The following is a 24,558-nucleotide window of genomic DNA, read 5'->3' as shown; positions in this document are numbered from 1 at the left end:
TCTGTAGGTCCTCGAGGCAGCCAGCCACCTTCACCAACAATTCCGCAGCTCTCCCAGTTGTCAACCTGTTGTTGAGCTATGTGAGCACAATACCGTACGTGGCACAACCCATACGGTGCGGCGACCTCATGGACCCAGCTTCGCTTGGCACCTGTTGCCACAACGCGGGGAGGCGGCAAGGTATCTGCACGGTGTGTTTTCCCGAGGCGGTGGCCTTGTCCACCTGTCAATCAATAATGCCACTATCACTGTCATCAAGTAATACCTATGAAGAAAGAAAGATGGGATGAACTGCAAGATCATGATGAAAAAATGAAGTCGGGGAAGAGGCTGACGACGACTCAGCCCCATTATCTTGTTCTCGAGACACCCCGTTCAACACCAACATCACGAAACCACCACCGCCAAGCAGGCACCTCCTTTTTCGACTTTCACGGGGCGCTGGGTTGAAAATATGAGAATATGGGGCAGTGGAGGTATACGTATGCCCTTGCAGTTTGATACCGTCAAAAGCTTCGAAACAGCATTCCAGACAACCACCTTCGGAAAAAAATAAAGAAAAAAAGAAAAAAAAAAAAACGGAAGAAAAAAATGGACAATGTTATGACGTTTCTCCCGGTGGCTGTTCCCGAGCAGGAAGCGTTGCGGCTGTATGGCCATACTGGGTCCACGCTGTGAGATAGCTAATAACTTCCAACAAGGCGGCGGGTGCGGGCAGCTGCAACTGCAAGCAGCAACTCCACCGCTAGTCCAAGGAGAATCCGAAAAATGCATCTCGGCCGGTCCGGGGAATCCGTTGGTGGACAAGTCCTACGGGATATCATTCCAGGCTGGATATTTGATTGCGGTTGGTCCCCATTATACATAGTATGTAGATATGTCGGTGAGCCTCCTCCCCCTTTGATAACAAGTTTGAGGTTGTCCGATATAGCGCCGATTGGGGGGTGAGGTATGAAACAAAAGGAGCTAATTGCGTAATCATACGTCTCTATTATTGATTCGACATGCAATTGCGTGCAAGTTCAGGGGGTTGATGATAATGGGAGATGATTCTCCTAATGATAAAGTGGCTGCCTTCCCCTGTCTCTCTATGGTGTCCTCGACTTCCCCTTTTTTTCATTTTGGCTTAGGCGAAATCGCTAAGAGCGGCGATGAGGGGCAGTGGTGGGGCAGCTTTCCACCTTGTTCTAAAAGTGTGGAGGGGCACGTAAACGCACGAGCCATTGCGGCGACATCGTATCGTCTACGATATGGAGTATCATCAGCGAGCCTCATCTTGAGGTTTTGTTCTGGAAGACTTGGCAGAGATTGGTTTATATTCCTTATGTTCAAGTCCCTCCGGCTTTCATAATCTATTCATATCAAGTGATGTCTCCCCAATGCCTCAGTCGGACACAAATCATGAGCTTCATAGACACTCACGTGCAAGCGCGCTAGTCCCAATCGGGATAGAATTTTCCTGAACGTTCGCGAACGCCAATCGCAGATTACAGATTGGGATTCAACTTTGGGCGTTATATCGCTATCACTTTTTTCATAAGACTGCGATTCCCGAGTTTTTCCTTGACCATATTTCTCCAGTCGCATACTCTTCAAGATACCCATTCTCTCCCAGACGTTCTGGTGATATATCAGCCAGTCAAAAATCACATCTGAACCCGATCACCCCTCCATAACCGTCTGTCGCAAACTACCCCTCCATCAAACATCTCGAAGCCTTCAACCACCACCATTATCACCACCACCCCCTCAAACAAAATGGATAAAAACCTCACCAACCTCCTCAAATGGGGAATCGAGCACTCCACCGTCTCCAACCCCTCCGCCGACCCCTCCGCCCCTTCCCCCCCCCCTTCCCAACCGGCCCCCCGCAGCGACCTCAACCCCGAAATCCTCTCCGCCCTCATGGGCGGCCCCTCAGACGCAGACCTGATGAAAGCAGCAATGGAAGTTCTCCACGACCCGACCACCACCCTCGAAAACAAGCTCATCGCCTTCGACAACTTCGAGCAGCTCATCGAGTCCCTCGACAACGCAAACAACCTCTCCAACCTCTCCCTCTGGACCCCCCTCCTCGCCCTCCTCTCCCACTCGGAGCCCGAAATCAGAAAGTACGCCGCCTGGTGCGTCGGCACCGCTGTCCAAAACAATATCAAGTCACAAGAGAGATTGTTAGCGATGGGGGGGTTGCCGAGGTTGGTGAAGATGATCCTGGCAGAGGACGAGCAGGAAGGGGTGAGGAGGAAGGCTGTTTATGCGTTGAGTTCGGCGGTGAGGAATTACCAGCCTGCGTTGGATGTTTGTCATGAGGAGCTGGTCAAGGGGGGTCATCATGAAGCGGAACAAAAGGTGGGGGATGCGACGGATATGGATGGGGTTGATAGGGTTATGGAGGGGTTGAAGGAGCGGGTCAAGAAGACGAGTAACAAGGCTTAAAGGAAGGGGGATCAACAAAAATGATTTTGCATTACACGGCGTTTCTGGGAGGGGTTTAAAATGGGTTTTTGGGTGGGAAGGGGTTCGTGTGAATATAGACATGATAAGACGGGCAGATTCAATGACGTGTGGTTTTTGCTCACTTGACATGAACAAAACTCTTGATTCAGAAACCTTGCCGGTTGTCTATGTGTTGTTACATTTATACACTTTTTTACTGGTATTTGTACAAGTTCTTCCTCTCCCTCTTTGCCCCCTTTAATTCTTCACCTCACCAAAAAACGGCAACCCCATAGCCTGAAGCAGCAACCTAGCCTGCCTATCCGACGTGGCCGTCGTCTTGACGTACACTCTGCAACCAGGCACCATCTATTTTTCTTGTCAGCACAACCCCTTCATCATAAATCGAGACCCGAGTACTCACCTTGGGCGGATACATCCCCAAATTGACCTCCATCTCCGGAAACAGCTTCAGCTCCTCGGGCGTAAACCCCCACGCCAAATTCCCCGAGCTGTCCCCCGTCGTAGCCTCAATCCCCCTCCAGTCCTTAATCCTCGGAAACACCAAGTTCACACACCGATCAAAAAACTCATACGCCTCATTCCCCCTAACAGTAACCTTGCACCCCGCAAACTCCCCCGCCCGAATCTTCCACTGCTGGACATTAGTCCGTGTCTTTGTCATCTCGGGCAGCACCCCCGTAATAGCAAGCAGCGCCGCGCGGGCAACAAGCAGATTGTCCATGTCCTGCAGCGCGGCAGGGACGTACGCCGCGAGGGTGATTTCCTTGATCTCGGGTATATTCGTAAAGTTGACATCCCTCTCCAGCAGCGGCAACACCGGCGCGCCGCGGGGGGCGCGGAGGGAGCGGTTAGCGTGGTAGGGCGAGGAATCATCCCATTCACGAAGACGTTGGGGTGTTTCCTTCTTTGGTGTTCCGGGGGGTATGTGGTTGTAGGTTAGCGTCATGATGTCGGAGGCGACGGTGGAGAGGTACGTCTGTCGTAGGCGGGGGAGGTTGAAGGGGCCGGGGACGAAGTCGCGGGCTGTGGGTTCCGAGGAGGGGAGGGGTTGAACCGGGTGGAGGGGGCCGCGGTCGTATTTGGGGGCGTGGTAGTTGTATCTGTCGTGTCAAAAGGTCACTATATTGTTGCCATGTAAGGGGGGGGAACAAACCTCCCACTTGGCAAAGCAAACTTCCTGTCTGCTTGCCTCTTCCAAGGTCTAAACGTCTTCTTCTCCTCCTCGCTCAACGGCGGCGCCCCCAAAGCCGAGTCCTCGAGGTCCTCAAGAGGCGCCTCGGCGGCGGCTGAAGAAGCCCATCGTCTGGAACAGGTCTGCCGGGATATTTGAGACAGGGAAACACCCCGGGTCGGTCGGGACAGGGCGCGGACGCTCGCCATGGCTTCGAAAGGGATCGGGCGGCGGGCGACGGAAATTCGAGATTGATCGGAGTGGTTTGCCCGGAGCTCGCTCGGCCCAAAAGCTCTGAGACGGCTCTCAAGGTTGCAGTTGGAAATTTTCTGGAGCCCCCGTGGCACAGACCATTTTGAGGGGCGGGTTAGGGTTGGATATGCATTTATTCACAGTCGAGCAACTACAAGTACGAAGTGAACATCGCGGAAATAATCCATTGAGACTTTTTATAACGCCAAAAGTAATGATTCTAATGATACCAAACCCATTTCCCAAGTTTCAACCAGAGAAAAAACAACATTCATGGCTCATCATCATCCGCGTTGTTGCGTCTGTGCTTGCCTCTCCCCTTCATAGACCCCTTATAATGCTTCTTCCCCGTAGTCATCTGCACATCCTTGGGGTCGATTCCCTTCTCGAGAGCAATCATAGCCCTCAGTTTCCTCCCGGACAAGTTCTTGCCCTCCATAACCTGCTTGCCCTGCTCCGTGTATTTGTACTGGAACGGTCTGGTGAAGTTGCCAGTGTTGTTCGCACCGCTCTTGAAGAAAGCCTTGTCCAGTGTTTGCGATTTTTGCCCCTGAGGAAGGGGGATGAAGTCGGTCAGAACCGAAGCATCATCAGCTGCACTACCATCAATGGTCATCTCGTCCAGTGCTTGTTGCAGGGCAGCTCTTCTCTTCTCGGGCAGATGGGCAATGTCGTAGAGCTCGCGATTGAACTCGGCACCATCGACACTGTCTGGTGGCGGGTTGCAGTAGAGGAGCTTGCCAGCGACATAATCCTTGAGGACATATCTCGCTGCCCTGGAGGCATCGGGCTGACCGAGACCCTGTGTCATGAAACCTCTGTGACGGGCATACGCTCTGAGCAATTCCTCACCAGTAGGAATGCCATTGCCGCCTTCCTCGAGAGGGCGGGTGTAAATCTGGATACCGTAGATGGCCTCCAGAAAAGGCTTGGGGATTCTGGTAGCCACGAGAGTGGAGGGGCCAGTGTACTCGCGGAGCTGATCAATCGGCAAGACACCGTTGCAGACAAGCTCTGCCTTGGTGTTGGCAAAGTTGGGGAACACGAGACCGGGACAATCGCACAACAAAACCTTTTCACTCAAGTGAATGGTCTGGAAATGCTTCGTTTTACCGGGGGTGGACGAAACTGACACCTTGTTGGCACCAACAAGAGCGTTGATTGTGGACGATTTACCGACGTTGGGGTAACCGACCAAACCGACTGTGAATTTGTGACCAGGGTCTGATGATCATGGTTAGCTTCGTGTCAAGGTGTTCAAAATCTAGGTCAGTAGCTTACCTGTATTCGCCGGCTCAAGCTCCAAAAGAATATCCTCCAACTCGTCCACCGTCAGAATTCTGGTATCCTCATCCTCCTGCTCTTCTTGGGTCTCGGCCTCCTCAGCCTCCTCCTCCTCCTCCCGAGTCTCCTCCTTCACCTCAGCAACCGGCTTCTTGCTAGAAGAAGCAACGGTGGGCTCCTCCTCAGACTCAGACTCCTCCTCCACAGCCTCGAGCGCCTCCTTGGCCAGATGAGCAGAGAAGAACCTGTAGGCAATCTTTTGACCCTTGAGGTAATCAGCCCACATCTTTCTCTGCCTATACGTCATCATATCGGCCTTGTTGATAAGCAGCAGGTTGTGCTTCTTGGGGTCCACCTCCTTGACATAGTTCTCCAAATCCTCAGAACGGAACATTAACGGGTTTCTGGCATCAACAATCTGAACAACAACATCAGAGCGCTCGATAACTCTCCAGAGCTGCCTCCACACCTCCAAGTTTCTCTCAAATGGTGTCATGAGCAAGTCCTTGGTCTCCTCCAGCTCGGCCAGCCCTCTTCTCCAGTCCAAAAAGGCCTCCTTTTCCAGCCTGTCAAGCTGCTCCCTGGTCGTGGTAGAATCCCACTTTGGCCTTCTGGGAACCGTCAATTTGCCCTTGTTCTGGTTTTGTTTCCCGACAATGACCCTCTCCTCGGCGGCGGACAAGAGATAGGGGTTCTTTTGGTCCGTGTGGATGATCTTGACGCTGCTCATCTTCTCGGCGGTGAAATCGGTGCCGGCCAGTTCGGCGGTGGCGAGGAACTCGTCGAGGGCGCCCTGCTCGGTGATGGAGCGCATCTTGACCCAAGAGGCTTCCTGCCTGTCGTTGGTGATGTATTCCTGGCCGGTGGCATGGTCGATACGGGTGACGGCCGAGGCTCTCTTGCGGTCGGAGCCTTTGCCCTTGCCGAAGCGGTCATTCATCAGCGAGTTGCCGAGACCGACCGACTTTTTGGATTTGGCGAGGACCATGATTGCGGTTTTCCGCGGGGTGTTGCCTATGTGTGATTTTTTTCGGTTGGTGTTACTAGCACGCTACGATCGGGATATCGTAGCTATAGGTGCTGAAATTGGGGGGATGTGATGTAAGTTGAACAAGCCACGACGCCCGTCGCAAAGTTGGGCGGGGTGGTGGTTTATTGATGGAATTGCTGATAAATGGAGGGGCAAATTTGCGCCGACGGACAGAGATGGTGCTGGGGTACCTAGTGCCTATCCAAGGTATGACTGTGTGTGGCGGTCTCTGGCCGGCTTCGGGTTACGTAAAGCTCTCTGGGCACTTTTTGAGGGATGAATTATTCTCTAAAGTCATTGTTCTATCACTTCCAGCAGTTAATCCAAGTAATTCCAGCTTGGTGTTGCTCTTCAGGCTCGATGCAGTGAAGAGTCTCTATGAACAAGTGTTGGCTCAAAAGTACCCCTCCCGCAAAACCTTTGATAAGATAAACGTATTCTACCCCACCAAAATTTTCCTCTTGCTCTGCCGCGTGCATGGTTTGGTGTGGTGGTGGTGCTGCACTCTGATACCAAATTCCACCTTGACAGCTTTTTTGGGCTCTTGATTCGAGAATTCCATTTCCTGCCCTCATCCATCAACTGAACGTCGAGAACTTGCCCTTAACCAAACCAACCTTTGTCCGTCAAGCGCAACTGCTTGACCAAACCAGCCAAAAATGGGCAAAGGAAAGTGGATGTAAGTCTACTCCCGTCAGATAACAACCTCCCCTCACCTCGAAGTCATACTCACATCTGTACAGCGACAAAAAAACAGCCACCCACTTCACCCTCGTCTACCGCCCCCAGAACGACCCCCTCATCCACGATGACACAGCCCCCTCCATGGTCCTCGCCCCCAGCGCGCCCTCCAAAAATTCAAAATCCAAAGGCCTAAGCGACCTCGCCTCGGAACTTGGCTCCGACGCCGCCTCGATCCGCGACAACGAGGGCGAGGCCGCCAACTACGGCGTCTACTACGATGACACCGAGTACGACTACATGCAGCACCTCCGCGACCTCGGCACCGGCGCCGGGGAGGCCGTCTTTGTCGAGGCGCCCTCCTTGCAAAAGTCCAAGGGAAAACAAAAGATGAACTTGTCGGAGGCGCTGGCAAAGATGGACTTGGAGCACAAGAGCGAGGGGTTGTTGGATGAGGAGATATTGCCGAGCAAGAATTTGCAGAGGTTGACGTATCAGGCTCAGCAGGATGTTCCTGATTCTATTGCGGGTTTTCAGCCGGATATGGACCCGAGGTTGAGGGAGGTTTTGGAGGCGTTGGAGGATGAGGCGTATGTGGATGAGGAAGGGGGGGAGGATGTGCTGAAGGGGCTGGTGGAGGGGGATGCGGAGGAGCTGGATGAGTTGAGGGATGTTTGGGAGGAGGATGAGGATGAGGATGAGGGGTGGGAGTCGGATTGTACGGTTAAGGCTGGGCCGGCGCAGAAGAAGCAGCAGCGGAGTCAAGAGGAGGATCAGGTGCCGGAGCTGGTTGATACTTCCAGGGAAGGTGATCAAGAAGGACCGTCGGATGACTGGATGGGAGAGTTTAAGAAGTTTAAGGATGATCAGAAGTCTGGTGCCGCGGCCCCGAAAAAGAAGGCGGTTGGGTGGGGGGCTACGCCGTCGGAGATTCAGTCGTCGATTTGGACCACCACTACCAATGGCGGGAGGCAAAAGAAGAGGAAGGGCGCGTTGACGAACCCGTCGACCTACTCGATGACTTCTTCGTCGATATACCGGACAGAGCAGCTCAACATCTTGGATAGAAGGTTTGAGAAGCTCGAGGAGGAGTACAACTATGACGAGGACGATTTGGCGTCTGTGTCGGCCGTGTCCACCATGTCGACTGTCCAGGGAACCACCAGGCAAGACTTTGACAGCATGCTGGACGAGTTTTTGGGTGAGTATGACGTGCGGGGGAAGAACAGAGTCAAGAAGGGCAAGTGGAAGAATGGAGTCGCCGAGTTTGACGAGATCAGGAAGGCGTTGGGGCCGCCGATAATTCCGGCCAAGTATAGGACTGGGGGCAGAGGTGAAGAAAAAAAAGCGGAAGAGAAGAAACCATAGAGTCTGTCCTATCAGACCAGGAAGTATTTCTTTTACATAAAAATTCGATACCATTGTTACATTGCCTCCCCAACATCTATCCCTAGTATCTTTAACACCCCATGAACCCAGCCAGATTCACCAACCCCTCTTGCTCCCCGACCACCTCGTCGTCACTCTTCACCTCCTCCAGCAGCTTCTTGATAACCTCATGATCCCTCACCTCCCAAAACGCCTTCACCCCCTCCACAAACCTCTCGGCAGCCAACTCGACATTCTCCTCCTCCTCGGCAGCAAAACAAAGCCTGAAGTACTCCCACCCTTCCCTCTCCTTGATCTCGTCATTCGCAGCGAAGATTGCCCCCGTCGTGACCAAGACCTTGTAGTCCCCCCCCGTAAGCCAGACCATCAACGCGGTTGACAAGGCAGACTTGAAAACGGGGAACAAAGGATGTGAAAAGAAGTGCATCCTCAACCAGATGAACATGCCCGCTCTCGGCCACGAAAAGTCGTATAACTTTACCTTCTTCACCACAGCCCATGAGTGGGAGCGGGTTGGGGGGGTGGTGATGAGGACGGAGCCGGAGTCGAGGATGGTGCACATTCTTGCCATGCGGGTCTGGTAGCGGGTGCGGAGGCCGGAGAGCCAGGTTACGAAGCCGGACGGTTGCCAGCCTGACGGTTGGGAGGGGGGGGGGCGGTGGGAGAAGAGGGAGAAGGATGGGGTGGGGGAGGGGGTGGGAGAGGGGGAGATCAACAGTTTGGAGATTAGAGCTTGGACGAAGCCGGAGGGTTGTTGGGTTGTCGCTTCGGTTATTCGTTCGAATCGCTCGATGAGGGCAGGTTGGGCGGTTATCCAGCCCAGACGGCAGCCTGGGGCTACTGTTTTTGAGAAGGTGTCTAGGCGGACGACACGGCCGTCGGTGTCGAGGGGGGTGAAGGATGGGGTTAGGGAGTCGAGGAAGGGGAAGCCGGAGGATGGAGTGGTGACTGTGGAAAGGGAGGAGCGAGGAGGGGGAGGCAGGCCACGGGATTCGGCCTCGAGAGAGCTCGCTTCGGGGAATTGGAGGTACCAGTAGGGCTCATCTTCGATGATTATCACGTCATATTTGCTGCAGATGGCGTAGATTTCCTTCTTGCGCTCGACCGAGAGGAGGATACCGGTTGGGTTGTGGCCTAGGGTGACGGTATACATCAAGTGAGGGCGTTTCCCCTTGCTGCTGTCCCAGTTTGCGAGGACGTCTTCTAAACCCCCCGGACCAGAGACTGCCATCCCGGATTCGTCGGTTTTGACGGGCACCATTTGGACGCCGAGGGGGGTGGCTTGGTTGGTGATGTTGGTGTAGACGTAGGTTTCGCAGAGAAGGCCGGGACGGGATGAGATGGGGTCGGTGGTTCTCCAGGGGGTGACGAAGAGGTTGAGGGCTTTGGCAAACCCGTCAGTTGAGCCGCAGGTGAGGACTACTTCGGGGCCACCTTTGTAGGGGACGCCGGGGTGGAGGTGGTCGCGGGTGAACTGTCTGATCCAGCCGAGGAGGGGGGGGTAGCCTTGGGCCATGCCGTACTGCAGGGCGGTGGCTAGGTCGATCTTTTGGAGGAGGTCCTTCTGAGTGGAATCATCATGGGGGATGGTGATGTGGTTAGGTGCTGAAGGGTTTGATGACCCGGAGGAAGGAGACCATCTCTCAGGTTTGGCTGCCTGTGCCTCCAAGGTGTCGTAGGGGAAGAACTGGGCATTGGGGAGACCTGGCGGTGCAGTTGAGTATCACGATTATTAACAAGAGGAGACATGATAGAATACATACCACCAGCAATGTTCAGAATGCCAGGTATCTGAAAGAACTTGTAGATTGCCTTGATCTTACTGGCATTCCGGCTTTTGGTGGTGTCAGAGTAGTGGTGGGCGAAATCGAGAGGCAGTGGCTTATCATCGTCGTCACTTAGACTGCCAGCACCTTGACGGCTATCGTCACGATAAGACAACGACGCCATTGCAACAGTTGAACAAGATCGATGAACAACTACCGGTTCAGTAAGATGAGAAGATGAGAACGGTTATGAGCAAGATGAAATCTTATCAGAGACTGATAATTGGAGAAGGCACGAAGGATTCAACCAAGTCTGGTTCAATAATCGATAATATGCTTACAAATATACCACGATTAGCCACATCAGATCAAGCAATGCGATGCGACTTTGTCCCTTTCTCGGGATCGGGAACGCCTCTTCCAGCGCCCCAACGCGCTGTTGTAACCCCTGCCGGGCACACCTCCAGGGCTACCGCTTCGGCGGAAACTCACTGTGGGGTTTGGTCGCAGGGGTCGGATGAGAGAGGCGGAGAATATCTATGCCAGAGCCCGCCCCCAAATGCTCTTTCTAACTTCCGGCTATTATCTACCGATCATGGTGATGATATTTTGATGGTGTTCTGAATCGCCATCCGGCTTTTGCGTTGCACTTCGGTGTCTGACCCGGTCCCACTGAATCGGCGACCGGTTAGATTTGAGAAAGGGCGTGCTGAGTGAGACATTCGGGGCGGGGCCGTGTCTCAAAGCAACAACGGCCCCGAGTCATCTTTCTGCTCCGGCTCATAGTCAAAACCGAGCTCTTTGAGAGTCTTTGCCTTGCGACCCTCCAATTCAAACCTTAATTTGGCCTTCATGTGGATGGTTCTCTGCCAGCACTGCTCCTCGTCCCATCGAGGTGGCTCCTTGCCTGGAATGCCGGCTTCGGTGATCCAGTCATAGACCGAGTTGATGTACTCTGAATCCGCGCCCACTGGCCAGACGTGATACTTGGAACCTTTCTTTTCAGCTTCCTCGTCCTCCCAACGTTTCATATCATCCACTGATGGTAAGGGCAGCAGGTTCGCCCACACCCGTGAGAAGGTGGCTGCTTGGCTTTGTGAGACGGGGAATGGTACCACCTTTATAGGCAGTCCTGGGAACACCAATGTTGGGTGTTCAATGTGAAAGAGATGTTTATAGAGCCCCCTGACTCGACGCCCATCCGTCACCAACGGTGGTTGTAGTGAGGTGAGAAAGGGGAAGGAGTAGAGGTAGCCCGTTGCGAAGACGATGGCATCAATATCCTTCTCAACCCTGCCCTCTTTTAATCGGACAGCTCTGTCTGCCACGAGAAACTCTTCAATTTCTGGGACTTCCTCGGCCCCGGTCCATTCAAGGTTGGCCGCTGGGGTTGGTGTCCGCACCGATAAGAGTAATGGTTGTTGCGAGACTTGGCTGATTTGCGAGGCAATATCCAAGCCCGAGGCAGCGTTGCCCACCACGATGACCTTTTTGTTCCTGAATGGTTCGGGAGTGCGGTAGTATTTGGAGTGAGAAATTATATCGGGGTGTGTGCTGTTGAACTCGGATATCCCCTTCATGTCGGGGATATAAATGATAGAATAATGACCAGATGCGACAACAACAGCATCATATGTTGCGGTCGTAAGCTCGCCCGTTCGTAGCGATAACACATCCACGTCCCACTGATCCTTTCCCTTGGCATCTGTTCTCAGACGAACATCTTTGACCTCGGTAGAGAAACTGATGAGGTGCCTTATGTCCTGGGAGTACTGAACCAGATAGTCCTGTACGTCATCGCGAGAGGGGAAGATGAGGAGATCATCTGAGAAAGGAAAGTCCGTAAAAGGCATTAAACCTCGTGGAATGTTTGTGTGAAGTAGTTTGTACATGGGCGAGGGAAAAACTGGTCCCTTATCGTCATTGCCATCTCCAGGCTCCAAAGGGGGGTCTGGCGGGCATTCGGGGTTCACTTGGGGCACACGACGGTTCTCCGCCGGCTTTGCGCTATACTTCCAGACGCCTCCAACTTCTGATTGCTGCTCATAGATATCGATCTTTTCAAAGACTTTTTGAGCCACCAAATACTTGGCCGCAGCAAGACCGCATGGGCCAGCGCCGATGATTGCGATTCTGTGAATACCGAATGGCGTTTGGCCTAATACTGTTTCGAAGCCCATGTTGGAGAGGATCTGTGGCTCAGAAGTCGAATAGGATAGATAGACGGAATCTTCGGCGTCAAAAGATTCTTGAAAACAAAGTATACAAACTTGAGGGAAAAAGAGAGGTGGTTGTCAGTCGAACCCATTCATGGACTGATCATCAAGTCGTTACCATTGCATACACCGATTACGTGCTTCGAATACGAAATTACAGGCTGGCCTAAAGCTCCCGAAACTGCCAAGGCTCTCAAGATGATACCGCCTTCCGTTTTCAGGCGGTGGAACATGCCTCAGCTGCAAGCTCCCAGGCAGGACCCACTGTAAAGCTTCTCCAAGGCTGGAACCTACCAATGGAAACGTCACTGGTTTCCCGCTGCCGTCATTCGCGCGACAGAACCTCAAGAAAGTTGAAGGAGCTCTCCCAAAGAGCAACGCAACCCAAGAGCAGCAGCTTTGTGAGGCTGCACAACTTGCCTCTGTTCATCAACCGTCGCCAAAACATTGCAACTTCTTTACATGTCTCCCCGTACCTCCTGGCTTACCCGGAAATGACGCGCTCTCAGTAATTTGAACCCGACCGCGTTCACATCATCGACACAGTGCTCTATCCAACATGGAGATGGCTGAAGACGGAAACGTCGCTGCGCTTTTGGCGACCAAACTCGCAACACCCATTGCCCAGCTTGGCCCCGATTTGCCAGATCAACCATCGCGAACCGTGCGAGGCGAAGTTGGCATTACCTGGCCCTACAACTCGGTCACCGAGACCTTTGCTTTCTTGCTGGCAGAGCCCGATGTACGACTGCGTCGTGCTCGAGGTCAAGTTCGCATCGAGCTCCATGGTCCCAGCGCAAGGATTCTTTCAAAATGTGGTCTAGGAGCTGGTGATGAGCTACTCTTCTCTCTAGAGGAAGTAACATGGACAAAGGACACATCGCCAGGCGGCATCCCTGGCTCCAGAGTGGAATGGCAATTGCAGTTCGACGAGAAGTTTGTCTTGCAGGTGCGGTCATGACGCTTGCTCGCCGACTCACAACCCATCTAACAGCTTTCTATAGATAAAATCTGGCGAAACAAACCAGCTCAGACACTTGAACATCGACCATCCCGAACTCGAGACCGAGGCCTCGCCTCGACCCCCGGCTCCGCCTGCGACAGCACCTCGACTATCGACACCTGAGCCCGAAGAACCACCCGAACACGTCCCTACAATCCGCAAATTTTTCGAAGTTGCCGAGAACGAATATGCATCCCCAGCACTCATCAAACGGCAGCGACTGTCGTACGGTGCGCTGTTCGAGGATGGGTTTGACCCTTTCGAGGAAGACGGAGGAGTCAAGGGCAAGGGTCGCAAACGAACTCGGTTTGGCCGCGACAGCAGTGCGTGGCGCTATACCAGCCAGTCACCTAGTCCTGAACCTCAGTCACCGGCTGAGGAGTCTATGGACGAAGATGTGACCGAGAAAACGTCCCCGCAGCCTTCGCCACAAAAGGAAATGCTGGATGAGGGAGTCCAGACAGTCGATATTGAAATGACCGAGCCCACGGACGAGGCGGTGCAAACAGAGCCAGTACAGCCCGAGTCAACACGGGTCGAAGCAGCGCAAACGGAGCCGATGGAGACGGAGCCGGTACGGACAAAGCCAGTGCGGACACCCCCAGTGCGTACAGAGAGCGCCATGGACGTGCTTAGCCAAGCAGCGCTTGCTCATGCGCAGCAGGCACAGAAGTCTCCGGCTTCCGAGGAGCAACCCAGGCTTTCCCAAGCTCAGCAGGAGAAAAGGTCACCTGTTGCTCAGGAGCAGCCAGCTCTCACGATGCCAGAATTGCCCCCTGCTACCCCCCAACATGACCAGGCTTCTGGAAAGCCCACTGAAAGCCGATCCAGTCCCCCGGCTGCCAATGCCAACACGGACATGCCCAAACTTGATGCCGCCCAAAAGCCTGCCACGGATACGTTTGCTAGTAGCTCACTTTTTGGCACCCCCAAGACTCCTGGTTTCTCCATGTTTGGCACTGGCCCGCCCGCCCGGATCCAATCACCTTCAAGCATAGCAGACCAAGTTAGATTCGGGTTTTCTCACATTCCACATACCGCACCCACTCCGGATGCTCACGATCAACATTTCCATGGGGCCACTGGCTTTGATAAGAACGAGGCATATCCTGATTCGTATCTTGATGACGCGCCGTCTGGTGTGCATATCAACAACTATTTTGCGTCGGCCGACACTCAAGACCTGCCCATTCAACAGCCTCCCATGGCGGAGAACTTTGATAACAATCAGTGGACGGTTACTACAGAGTCCCCGCGCTATAACCAAACCGAGGGCGGCCACTTTGGTGATGACGCTCTGGAGGAGGGCACCCGGATGCCTCCTGGCGATGCGGCTCTCCACGCTGCTCATGTTACTCCTAACACATTGCCGGATGGGTTTGCTAGCTATGGGCATGGCGGGTTGCAAGGCCAGTTTGCGGATGGTGGACTTGCTACTCAGGAAGCTCGTGGCTATGGAGAGGGTGATGACTCACTTGAGGAAGACGCCGTTGGTGTAGACGATGAGGAGGATCAAGATGCCGTCCAAGATGAGTACGCGTATGGTGAGCCCATCGAAGAAGGCGATTACGACCAGCGAAACTACGTTGAGCCCTCGGATGATGATGAGGGTCTATCTGAACAGGAAGAGGAGGTTCATCAGGAGATTGTTGATCGGTATGGTGATGCTGGGGTGTTGGATGAGTCTGAGTTTAAGGGATTCAATGATTTGTCTGAGGACCAGGAGGAGGACGATGAAGAGGAGTATGATGAGGAGGAGGAGGGGGATGAGTATGATGATTATGAGGAGGCTCCGGCGGCTAAGCCAGTTTATACTGGGAGGGTGCTGCCGCAGGCGAATCCGAAGGGGCCGATGGTGATTAGCTTGCTTTCGGACTCTGAGGATGATGACGTGTCTATGCCTGCGCCCAAGGCACCTCCGGCTGCTGAACCGACGCAGGAGACTCGTAAGAGCCCGGGGATTGGTTCTGATCAGGTTGATCCGGGTCTTTCTGAGGAGGTTGAGGAATCTGAGGAAGCTAAGGCATCTGAAGCAGCTAAGGCATCTGAAGCAGCTAAGGCATCTGAAGCAGCTAAGGCATCTGAAGCAGCTAAGGACTCTGAAGAGGACGAGGAGGGATCTGAGGAGGAGGATCGGGAGCTTGAGGAGGATGTCTATGATTCTGAGGAGGAGATGCCGGATGCTGAAGAGGAGGTCTCGGAGGTTGGAGGGGCTGGAGTGGAGTATGAATCAGCATCTGAAGACGAAGTTGGAGATCTCGAGGTGGAGGAAGCTTCTGTTGGAGATGAAGATGAAGATGAAGACGAAGCTGAAGACCACACGGCGGAAGGGGCTTCCGACGAAGATGAAGAGCCTGAAGAGGAAACCTCGGGCCGTGGAGATGAAGCGCCACAACCAAGGGATGGGCCTTCAGCCAGAGATGAGGCTTCGGATGACGAGCATGAGGCTACAGCGCTCAAGTGTGAGGTTTCGAAGCCCAAGGAAGCAGCCAACGAGGCCGAAGACGAGGCCCCTGCGGTTGCTGGTGGCCAGACCCATGTGGTTGACTTTGCTGTTCACCAAGCTGATGGGCACGACGAGCAAGCACGCGCACCCGCTGATGAGCATGGCGACAAGGAAGACTCCTTTGTCATGTCGGCACCTGAAGACACGGACGAGGTGTCTGGTTCCGAGTCTGAACTTGAGATTGAACCGCCCAAGGTTGCTGCTGTTTCAGAGTCGGAGGATAAGGCATCCGAGGCTGAACCGGTGGCCGCCTCTCCCGAGAAGGCTGCCGCTTCAGAGTCGGAAGATAAGGAATCCGAGGCTGAAGAGCCGGCTGCTACTGCTACAAACGAAGCCGAGGAGATTGAACCAAAGGTCGACCAGTCAGATGCCGCAGCCAAATCGGAACTTGAGCGGCCAGATGTCACTGCTGCCGAGTCGGCCAGCCAATTCGACGTTGATGATGAACCCGAGCATGAACACGATGCTGATTATATCCCTTCGGAAGATGAGAATGACGAAATTGACGTGGCTGACGATGTGCCCTCCGGGGACTTCGACAGGGAACTCGAGGATTTCTATGACGACATGGTACTGGAACAACTCGAACAAGAGCAGGCTAACCAGCGTATGGCGTCCGAGTCGGCAGATGACAAGATGTCACTTGCGAGTCAAGTCGAGGCCGATGACGACCAGATGGATGTCGAAGACGACCACGAAAAAGCCAGCACGGCCGAACCCATGTCGGTGGTTGACGATGACGTCGATGTTGATATGCTTGATGCGGGAACGCCGCATTTCGAGTCGCCTATGGAAGCAGAGACGCCACGAGCAGAGGTCGAGTCTAGCATGATCATTACCGAGGTGATTGAGGAGGTTGTTGAGGAGACTGTTATCATGGAGGTGACGACTGAGATTCTTGTAGAGGATGCTGCTATGGACCAGGAAGCGACTGAGGAAGCACAGGAAGAGGTGTTGGAGGACACACAGCAGCAAGAGGACACGGATGCTGTCGAGGAAGTTCATCTGGAGCCTGTTAAGGAGGCAGAGGAAGAAGTCCCGGTGCCTGTTGTCGACGAGGAGAAGCCAGCAGTGGTGTCTCTGGAGTCGGTTGAGGGTGCAACTGCACCAGCCAACAATGAAGCAATGGGTAAAGAAGTCCCTGCCTCGCCTCCTCTCACCAACTCTTTTGCATCTCAGAAGAAACTGTCGCCATTCGCCCAAGGGTTTCAGGAAGCAATGCGGGAGACAGAGCTGCCCCCAACCCCTCTGCAGAGCATGGTGCAAGCGGAGCCTGAGGATCACGATGTCGAGGAGGAACAAGAAACCCAGCAGGCTGACGCGGGTGTTATTCTAGAGCAGCCAGGCAACAACAGTGCTGGCTCGCCAGATTTGAGCTTCAACGCGGGCGAGTCTGATGCGGAAGAAGTCGCGTCAGTCCTGAGTGCGCCTGTTCGGAAGGCTGCAGCGACGCGTGCAAGCAACCGGAATAAGAACAAGAAAAAGGCCGTCAGAGGCAAGAGCGCACAATTAGAGCTTTCCGAGCCGCCCACGCAAACCAGAGCTGTTTATAAGAGCGCCGAGGAAGAAATCACGGTCCAGACGCCATCCTCTCAAGAGCACATGTCACCGCAACCCGAAATGGCAGCGTCATCATCCTCCTCGCCAGATGTGAGCGTCAAGCTCGCCCAGCAGTCGGTAGCAGCGCGACGGAGCAAGAGAGGGCAACCACAGCCACAGGAGCCGCAGCCAACACGAATTAGCCCGCGACTTGCCAGGAGGCGGTCGAACAGCTTACAGTCGAGCAACCAGGACGCCGAGGAAGAGCCCAAGGGGTCTTTTAACTTGCCCTCCAACCGCGATCTCAGCGTTTTATTGGCGAGAGGCGCGCTGGCCTCGCCATCCAAGGGAGATGTCAGCGTCGGCCTCGCAAAGGATGCGCTGAATTCTCCGTCCAAAACCAAGTCAGCTTCCCCTCTGGTCGACGACAACAACACCAGCACCGCCGCCTTGAAGGCCGATCTGACCAAGCGCCTCCGCCAGGAATTCCCCGACTGCATCAACTTGACCTCACTGAAATACCACGTGGACGAGCACCCCGTCGTCGCCGCGATTGTCACCTCTGAACCCACCACGCCTGTCCGCGCCAAGAAGGGACCGAGGGAATACGTCATGTCGTTTCACATTACCGACCCGTCGATCGCGCCGGGTAGTGTTGTGGAGGTGCAGCTGTACCGACCACACAAGGAGTCGCTGCCTGTTGTCAGGGTGGGGGATGCGGTTTTGCTGCAGAGGCTGCAGGTCAAGTCGATTAGCAAGAAGGGGTTTGGGCTGAGGTCGGGGGAGGAGTCGAGCTGGGCGGTGTTTGATGCTGATGAGGGGGCGCCGCAGGTTAAGGGGGCGCCGGTGGAGGGTTGGGAGGGTTATAGGGGGTATATGACTGGTTTGAGGGGGTGGTGGAGGAGTTTGGATTCGGGTGCTAGGGGGAGGGTGGAGAGGGCGGATAGGAAGATGAGGGAGGCTAAGTAGGATTTCTCGTTGAGTTGAGGGGTTGGGTTTTGGGGGGGTTATGTTTGTGGAGTCTGGACTTATTCTATGGAGGGAGGGGAATATGCATTTGTTTTGTTTTTTTAAAGGGGGGAGGGCGGGAGTGGTAATGGACATTGAGGAATCATGGTTCACGGGGAGTTATTTTTCATGATTATGGGTACCTCCGAGGAAGACGGAGAGATCAACAGGCAAAAAAACAAAATCAGCAAAGTTTGTATGCATGTATAATAGTGATTGACTGAGGTCGGTAGCCACAGTTTATGTACGGACCCTTGAGCAAGACGGCGTTTTTTTTTTTGGTCCCAATCAGACAAAACAAGGCTGGGAAGAGGGTGGGTGGGAGTGAGATTTGATTGGGTGTGTGCAACGCAGGATGCGCAAGCATGGGGGGGTGGATGCGGCTAGATGCGTGTAAGTGGTCACCTTTTGTCTGCATGTGTCTAGTCGGATGTGAGTAGTTTTCGTGTGAGTAAGGGGGGTTGAAGCCGGGGAGGTTTTGGCGGGGAGGTTTTGGCGGGGAGGTGGTTGTGTAGCGAGACATTTGTGGGAGTATAAGACAAGGAGGTCTCGAAGTCGAGGGAGGAGTTTGTCACACAACCATATCCTACCAACACATCATCCATCCTTTTCTTCCAGCAGCATATCTCTACATTTCAACCATCCATCTCACACCACCAGCGTTCGGCGTATCATTAAAAATGACCACCCACCACAGCCACCACAACCATCACCATCACAACAACAACAACAACAACAACAGCAACAACAACAACCACCACCACCACCCCCCTTCCTCCTCCGATGACAACCCCCCCTCTCTTACGATCGAACCCCCCCTCCTAACCTGGGAACAACTTCTCGCCCACTTCACCCAAGAAGTTCACCGCCTCTCCTCCGACCTTCATTCCTCCCACCGCCGCCTAGAGGCCAGTTTTCAGTCCCAGCTCTCAGTCATAAAACGGGACCTCTCAAGACAGCTGACCCGCGAGATTGGGGGTGTGCACTCCCACCTTTTGCTTTCTAACCAAGCCCCCAAGTTTTCTTACTTTAGGAAACTGCCGGTCGAGGTTAGAATGAAAGTATGGGAGTTTGCCCTTTGGGGTTGCCCGCGTGTTTTGGAGGTCAGGGCCGGGTATTTGCCTAGAGGGGGCCAGGTGGTGGGTAGGGTGAGGGGGTACCATGGTGTTTTCGAGGGGGGGACCCAAGGAGAGGAGGGGAGGGTCGGGAGGGATTGGAGACCACGGGTGGGCGGTGGGCATCAGGGGGTTGGGGGGAACGGGGGGAGTAACCCCTTGCCAGGACCGGTGGTGACTACCAACTTATTACCACCGCCGCCGTTGGCGGGGACGTGTCATGAGAGCAGGGTTGTTTGCTTGAGGCATGGGGGGTTGGTGAAGACAAAGGTCGTGACGATGGATGGGCAGGCGTACGTGACGGGGCATACCTGGTTTTCCCCCGGGGTGGATTGGCTAAAGGTGCCGAGTGTCGGGCCTGTTTTTGCTGCTACGATTGTCGGTAGTGTAGGACAGGGGGAGCTGCCGCCGCCGCTGGATATACAGCAGCTTGCTGAACAAGTCTTGATACGAAAACCACAAGATCGGGCGGAGTTGGAGAGGCAGGTGAGGAGATTTCAGATTGGGGGTTTGTGGGAACGGTTGAAGACCGTCGGGGTGGTTGTCACGTGTGATGTTGTGAGGGTGAGGATGGGGGGGTGGGAGTGGGGGTTGGGGATGGGGCCGGGGAGGGAGTTGTTTCCTGCCGGGGAGGGGCCGGTGAGGTTTGTTGAGTGAGCTTTTTTTTTTCTCTTTATGTACCCTTAAACTACCCCTTCTATGACATCCGCTAACTAACCCCATCACAGCCTCCAATCCCCCTCCTCCACCCTCTCCATCGCCTCCCTCTTCCCCCCAGGTTCTCCCCCACACCAAGTCTGGACCGCCCACCACTACTCCCTCGTCTCCAAAAACCCCTTCTGCTCCCCCCTCCTCAACAACACCACCTTCCGGCTCGAAGGCCTCGAGACGCTCTGGCTCATCTACCGCTCCAAACTTTTTCCTCTCACCTTCGCCCTCTCGGAGATCATCGACTCCGAGGACCTGCTGTTCTACGACGGCGAAGTCACCCGGCAGGAAAACGGCTGGGTCAGGGAGGAACTGAAAAGAATGCCCGAGATCAAACTGCTGCATGCTTTCATAATGGATGAGTTTAACGAGGAGGGAGGAGGGGGGGGATACAATGGGGAGAAGGGGGTGGAGGTTAGGAGGCTTTATGGAGGTAACTTTGGGGGGAGGTTGGGGACTTTGGGGGCGGTTTAACCATGGGATGGGATGGTGTTGTGAGAGAGAGAGATTTATGAGAATGTTGACGTGAGAGGGTGGACAGCACTCAGGTGTTATAAAAGGGTACTGCGGTGATGGTTATAGGTTCACCTATCAGACACACAACGGCAACAACACATCATATGCTAACAACAACTGCACACCAAATCATTCACCTCTCCTATCAAGCATCAACAATCTCGACACAAACCGCTCTCCCCCATTTCATTCTCATTCTAACAAGTAGTATATGTATTTGGATTCCTCCCTCTTTTTATCTATTCCGCGCTTGCACGCTCACTTGACACCGCCACATCCAACAACTGTAATCTTGTCTTGTCTTGTCTTGTCTTGCCTCAGAAACCTCCCGTTTTCCATGCATTCTGCCATCCATTGTAGTCCATCCAAAAACCAAATCTTGTGTGTGAAACTTGGGTCTCCTCAACTCTTCGTTGGGATATCATTCATTAGAAAAAGAGATAACCGCAAAAAAAAAGAAGCCCATTATAATCCCCGCAATGCTCATACCAAGGGGCAAGCAAAAGCAAAGAAAACAGAAAAGAAAAAAAGAAAGAAAAAAAGGCTAAGCTAAGTCCTTCCCTGAAAGTAAACAACGCCAGTAATGCACTCCCCCTCCCTCTCTCCCAACCCAGCTTCATCCAGTCATTATAGACTCCCAATTTCAATACCCGCCCCTCCCCGAAAAACAAACACTTAAAGAGCAGGGTCATAAATATGCTCCTTGATATACTTATCAAGAGCCGGGTCACCCCACTCCTCCCAGGTAAGCCATTGCTCCTCGGGCAGGGCACTCACACCATCCCGACGCGCAGCCTTCATCACCTCGCGGGCAACAATCACGCTGGCATCACGCACGCGCTCAATGCGGGGGTAGATCAGACCCTTGTGCACCTCCTCGGCGTTCAGGGAACCGGCAAGGGCAGCAGCAGAGGTGTAGATCATGTTGTCGGTGACACGGGTGGCCTTGGCGAGGATGGCGCCGAGGCCGATGCCAGGGAAGACATAGACGTTGTTGCCCTGGTTGGGGTAGTAGGTGATGGCCTGGTCGCTGCCGAGCTTGATGGTGAACTGAGAAAAGGGAGAGCCAGAGGCAAAGATGACGGTGCCATCAGTCCAGGTGACGGCCTGCTCGAAAGTGCACTCGGCCTTGGTGAGGGGGTTGCTGAGAGGGAAGAGAATGGGTCTGCGGCCGAGACCACCGGCGTCCACAGAAGCCTTGAGGGCGCGGACGACAGACTCGGTGAAGACGCCAAAGGTGGCAGTCAAGCCAACAAGAGCGGTCGGCTTGACGTACTCGATAACCTCCTCAAGAGACTTGAACTGGAGGCCGTTGTTGTCGCCGCGAGCAAAGTACTTCTTGTGCTCGGCGAGCTTGTCACCGCGGTCCTTGGTCACGAGGCCCTTGGTGTCGACAAGCCAGAACTTGTCCTTGGCCGCCTGCTCGGAGAGACCACGCTTGGTGTAGTACTCTACAAGCTGCTTGGCGACACCGACACCGGCAGAGCCAGCGCCCATGAAGACGAGGCGCTGCTCCTCGAGAGGAACGCCGGAAAGATTCACGGCACCAATGTAGCTGCAAAACAGGTTAGCAATAGCAAAAATTGCGGATCCTTCGGCGAGGCCAAAACTTACCCTCCGAGAACAACAGCGCCAGTGCCCTGGATGTCGTCATTGAAGCACTTGTACTTGTTCCGATACCGGTCCAGGTAGTTGAAGGCCTTTTCTGACTCGAAATCCTCAAACTGCACCACCATTTCAGGATAGACCTCGGCAGCGGCAGTCATGAACTCGTCCATAAACTCCTGCTGCTCGGCCACCGAGGGCCGCTTCGAGCGCAGACCCAGGTACAGCGGATCCTTGAGGTTGGTCTCGTTGGCCGTTCCGCAGTCGAGAACGATTGGGAGCGTCTTATCCGGGTGGATACCCGCCGCCGCCGTGTACAGGGCTAGCTTGCCGATCTGATGCATGTAAATTAGCCAACCAGCCCACCGGGACCCCGCTGCGTCCGTCCACAGCTTTTGCCGACGTGACTTACCGGAATGCCAACGCCATTGACGCCCAGATCGCCCAGGCCCAGGATGCGAGACCCGTCTGTCACGACGCAGATCTCGGGATTTGGATATGGCCAGTTCTTGAGGATCGTCTTTATCGACTTGCGCTGCTTGATGGAGATGTAGAGCGCCTCGGGGCGGGTGTAGAGAGTAGAATACTGAAGACACACGTCACCAATGGTGGGAGTGTACACCAGAGGCATGAGCTCCTTCGCATTGTCGATGAGCAGGCGGTAAAAGAGGTCGGCGTTCTGGTACTTGAGCGACGACAGATAGAGATAGCGGTCAATGTTGGTCTGGCGAGTCCGGATCATCTTGAGCGCACGCTCGCACTGCTTGCCCGAGTCCTCCATGACGTGTGGGATAAGACCGGTGAGGTTCTTGGCGATACGCTGCTCTGGGGTAAAAGAGAGGCCTTGACGGAGGGACGTGATGTTAGCTGCCATGGTGCGCAACGAAGGGAGGATGCGGGAGGTCATTGATGGAGGCAAAGGCTCATCAAGGTTCAGAAAGAATAGACCGGGAGGAGAGGAGGTAGGGGGATATGATGCTTTAGAGAGAGGGAGGGAGGGAGGGGGGGAGAGAGAGCCGGTATTCGAGTCAGATGGTCCGGACAGGTTCGGGAGCAGGTCTGCTCGGACACGGTGCAAGATTTAAGCTCTAGCACCGCTTCCCCTGCTAACGGAATGACGCGCAAAGAGAAGAGAGAAAAGAATGTTGACTCACCCTTATTCCACATGGGCTCGTTGATGACCTGGTAACCAAGAGCCTGGTTCTGGGAGAGGTACTGCGTCTCGGCGAACTGCTTGACTTCGCCGTAGGTCTTTTGCTGGTAACCCCGGAGGGTGTCGAGGTTGGCCATTCTCATGGCTTCTTCGATGGCAGCTATGTCAACAGACGACATTGGGTTGGCGGCGGATATTCTGCGCGAAGACGAGATGGACATGCGCTTAGAGGTAGATATAGATGAGTGCGAGGACCGGGCCGACGCTACTGAGGACGATGAGGGGGATGTTGACCGAGGCGTTGAGATATCGGATGAAGAGGCGCTGGGAGCATACGAAGCCATTGCATGTGCGAGTGACGAGGGGGAAGGATGTGTGGGAGTCGGGAGAACAAAAGAAGTCTTCGAAGAGGAGGAGGAGGAACAGGAACGGGAGGGTCCCCTGCGGCGTGAGTCTAGTGCGTCGAGGGTTGAGCGACCAGCGGGCGTATTATTAGAAGTAGTATTACGGCGACTGAAACTACCGCTAGGGCGTGTAATCGATTGGGCCACCAGAGCCTTTTCGGTCAACAGTAGTGATGGTTGTTGGAGTGTCTTGCCAACAACAGCAACAACAATGCTTGTTGGCGACGGCAAGCCTCCTCTTTAAGACCTTTTTGCAAGACCACGACGGCGCGAAGCAGAAGCCAGCAGCAGCTCCATCGCCTGCTACACCTTACTACTTGATGCGACGGAGGCCTGTCTGGAGGTTTCGTTGCACGTTTCAAGGGCTACGACCTCTCTCTGGGCACGCTCGCACGTTGGGCCTCGATGGGTGGGATACCAGGGGGAAAAAAAAGAAGTCACGATCCCCTGTCATCAGGGGTGCCGGTACCGGTACGAATTCCCGTAGCGGTCAGGGTTTCCACTTACACGGCCGGGCGACACCGAAAGCAGGAGTCACCGACAATCACACCCCAGAGGTTCAACCACTTCAACAAGGACCGGAATGGGCTCCCGACACGGCGCGGAATCCATGGAAACGCATATTGGGCGTTAATCACAGTCGCTCCCGAATATCCCGTTATTTTTTATTTTTATTTTGACAACAATTTGTTGGGCCCTGGGCTTGATTCTCGTTGGGAAGAGAACGAAAAAAAAAAAAATATCAAAAAAGA

The 24,558-nt window shown here is 54.2% G+C and overlaps 9 protein-coding genes across 9 annotated transcripts; 4 read left to right on the top strand and 5 right to left on the bottom strand.

Moving 5' to 3' along the window:
• Window positions 1–1,758: 1,758 nt before the first annotated feature.
• Window positions 1,759–2,436, top strand: FES1 (hsp70 nucleotide exchange factor fes1; the record flags this gene model as incomplete). Its single annotated transcript, XM_062910162.1, has 1 exon — window positions 1,759–2,436. The coding sequence occupies one exon, from the start codon at window positions 1,759–1,761 to the stop codon at window positions 2,434–2,436; it is 678 nt and encodes a 225-aa protein (XP_062769050.1).
• Window positions 2,437–2,565: 129 nt separating this feature from the next.
• Window positions 2,566–3,940, bottom strand: mrpl7 (54S ribosomal protein L7, mitochondrial). Its single transcript, XM_062910161.1, has 3 exons — window positions 3,614–3,940; window positions 2,861–3,560; window positions 2,566–2,805 (listed from the first exon to the last, which is right to left on the bottom strand). The coding sequence occupies exons 1-3, from the start codon at window positions 3,838–3,840 to the stop codon at window positions 2,695–2,697; spliced, it is 1,038 nt and encodes a 345-aa protein (XP_062769049.1). The 5' UTR covers window positions 3,841–3,940; the 3' UTR covers window positions 2,566–2,694.
• Window positions 3,941–4,043: 103 nt separating this feature from the next.
• Window positions 4,044–6,388, bottom strand: QC763_211170 (uncharacterized protein). The gene is made up of 2 exons (XM_062910160.1): window positions 5,165–6,388; window positions 4,044–5,107 (listed from the first exon to the last, which is right to left on the bottom strand). The coding sequence occupies exons 1-2, from the start codon at window positions 6,153–6,155 to the stop codon at window positions 4,155–4,157; spliced, it is 1,944 nt and encodes a 647-aa protein (XP_062769048.1). The 5' UTR covers window positions 6,156–6,388; the 3' UTR covers window positions 4,044–4,154.
• Window positions 6,389–6,569: 181 nt separating this feature from the next.
• On the top strand, window positions 6,570–10,139 carry LTV1. Its single transcript, XM_062910159.1, has 2 exons — window positions 6,570–6,876; window positions 6,941–10,139. Exons 1-2 carry the CDS (start codon window positions 6,857–6,859, stop codon window positions 8,244–8,246), a joined length of 1,326 nt encoding a protein of 441 aa, XP_062769047.1. The 5' UTR covers window positions 6,570–6,856; the 3' UTR covers window positions 8,247–10,139.
• On the bottom strand, window positions 8,338–10,217 carry QC763_211150 (uncharacterized protein; the record flags this gene model as incomplete). Its single annotated transcript, XM_062910158.1, has 2 exons — window positions 8,338–9,971; window positions 10,031–10,217. 2 exons carry the CDS (start codon window positions 10,215–10,217, stop codon window positions 8,338–8,340), a joined length of 1,821 nt encoding a protein of 606 aa, XP_062769046.1.
• A 556-nt stretch (window positions 10,218–10,773) lies between these two features.
• On the bottom strand, window positions 10,774–12,213 carry FMO1 (monooxygenase; the record flags this gene model as incomplete). The annotated part of the gene is made up of 1 exon (XM_062910157.1): window positions 10,774–12,213. One exon carries the CDS (start codon window positions 12,211–12,213, stop codon window positions 10,774–10,776), a length of 1,440 nt encoding a protein of 479 aa, XP_062769045.1.
• A 595-nt stretch (window positions 12,214–12,808) lies between these two features.
• On the top strand, window positions 12,809–18,266 carry QC763_211130 (uncharacterized protein; the record flags this gene model as incomplete). The annotated part of the gene is made up of 3 exons (XM_062910156.1): window positions 12,809–13,198; window positions 13,254–15,270; window positions 15,325–18,266. 3 exons carry the CDS (start codon window positions 12,809–12,811, stop codon window positions 18,264–18,266), a joined length of 5,349 nt encoding a protein of 1,782 aa, XP_062769044.1.
• A 719-nt stretch (window positions 18,267–18,985) lies between these two features.
• QC763_0042110 (uncharacterized protein) lies at window positions 18,986–20,602 on the top strand (the record flags this gene model as incomplete). Its single annotated transcript, XM_062905647.1, has 2 exons — window positions 18,986–20,073; window positions 20,149–20,602. 2 exons carry the CDS (start codon window positions 18,986–18,988, stop codon window positions 20,600–20,602), a joined length of 1,542 nt encoding a protein of 513 aa, XP_062769043.1.
• Window positions 20,155–23,746, bottom strand: QC763_211120 (uncharacterized protein; the record flags this gene model as incomplete). The annotated part of the gene is given in 5 exon segments (XM_062910155.1): window positions 20,155–21,172; window positions 21,183–22,199; window positions 22,259–22,584; window positions 22,662–23,092; window positions 23,404–23,746. The coding sequence occupies 4 exon segments, from the start codon at window positions 23,744–23,746 to the stop codon at window positions 21,320–21,322; spliced, it is 1,980 nt and encodes a 659-aa protein (XP_062769042.1). The 3' UTR covers window positions 20,155–21,172; window positions 21,183–21,319.
• Between the last annotated feature and the right edge of the window lie 812 nt (window positions 23,747–24,558).

This window comes from Podospora pseudopauciseta (assembly GCF_035222475.1).
Source record: "Podospora pseudopauciseta strain CBS 411.78 chromosome 2 map unlocalized CBS411.78m_2, whole genome shotgun sequence".
NCBI lineage: Eukaryota > Fungi > Ascomycota > Sordariomycetes > Sordariales > Podosporaceae > Podospora > Podospora pseudopauciseta.
The sequence above is the reverse complement of the archived record's forward strand: the minus strand, read 5'-3'. Positions and strand labels throughout refer to the sequence as shown.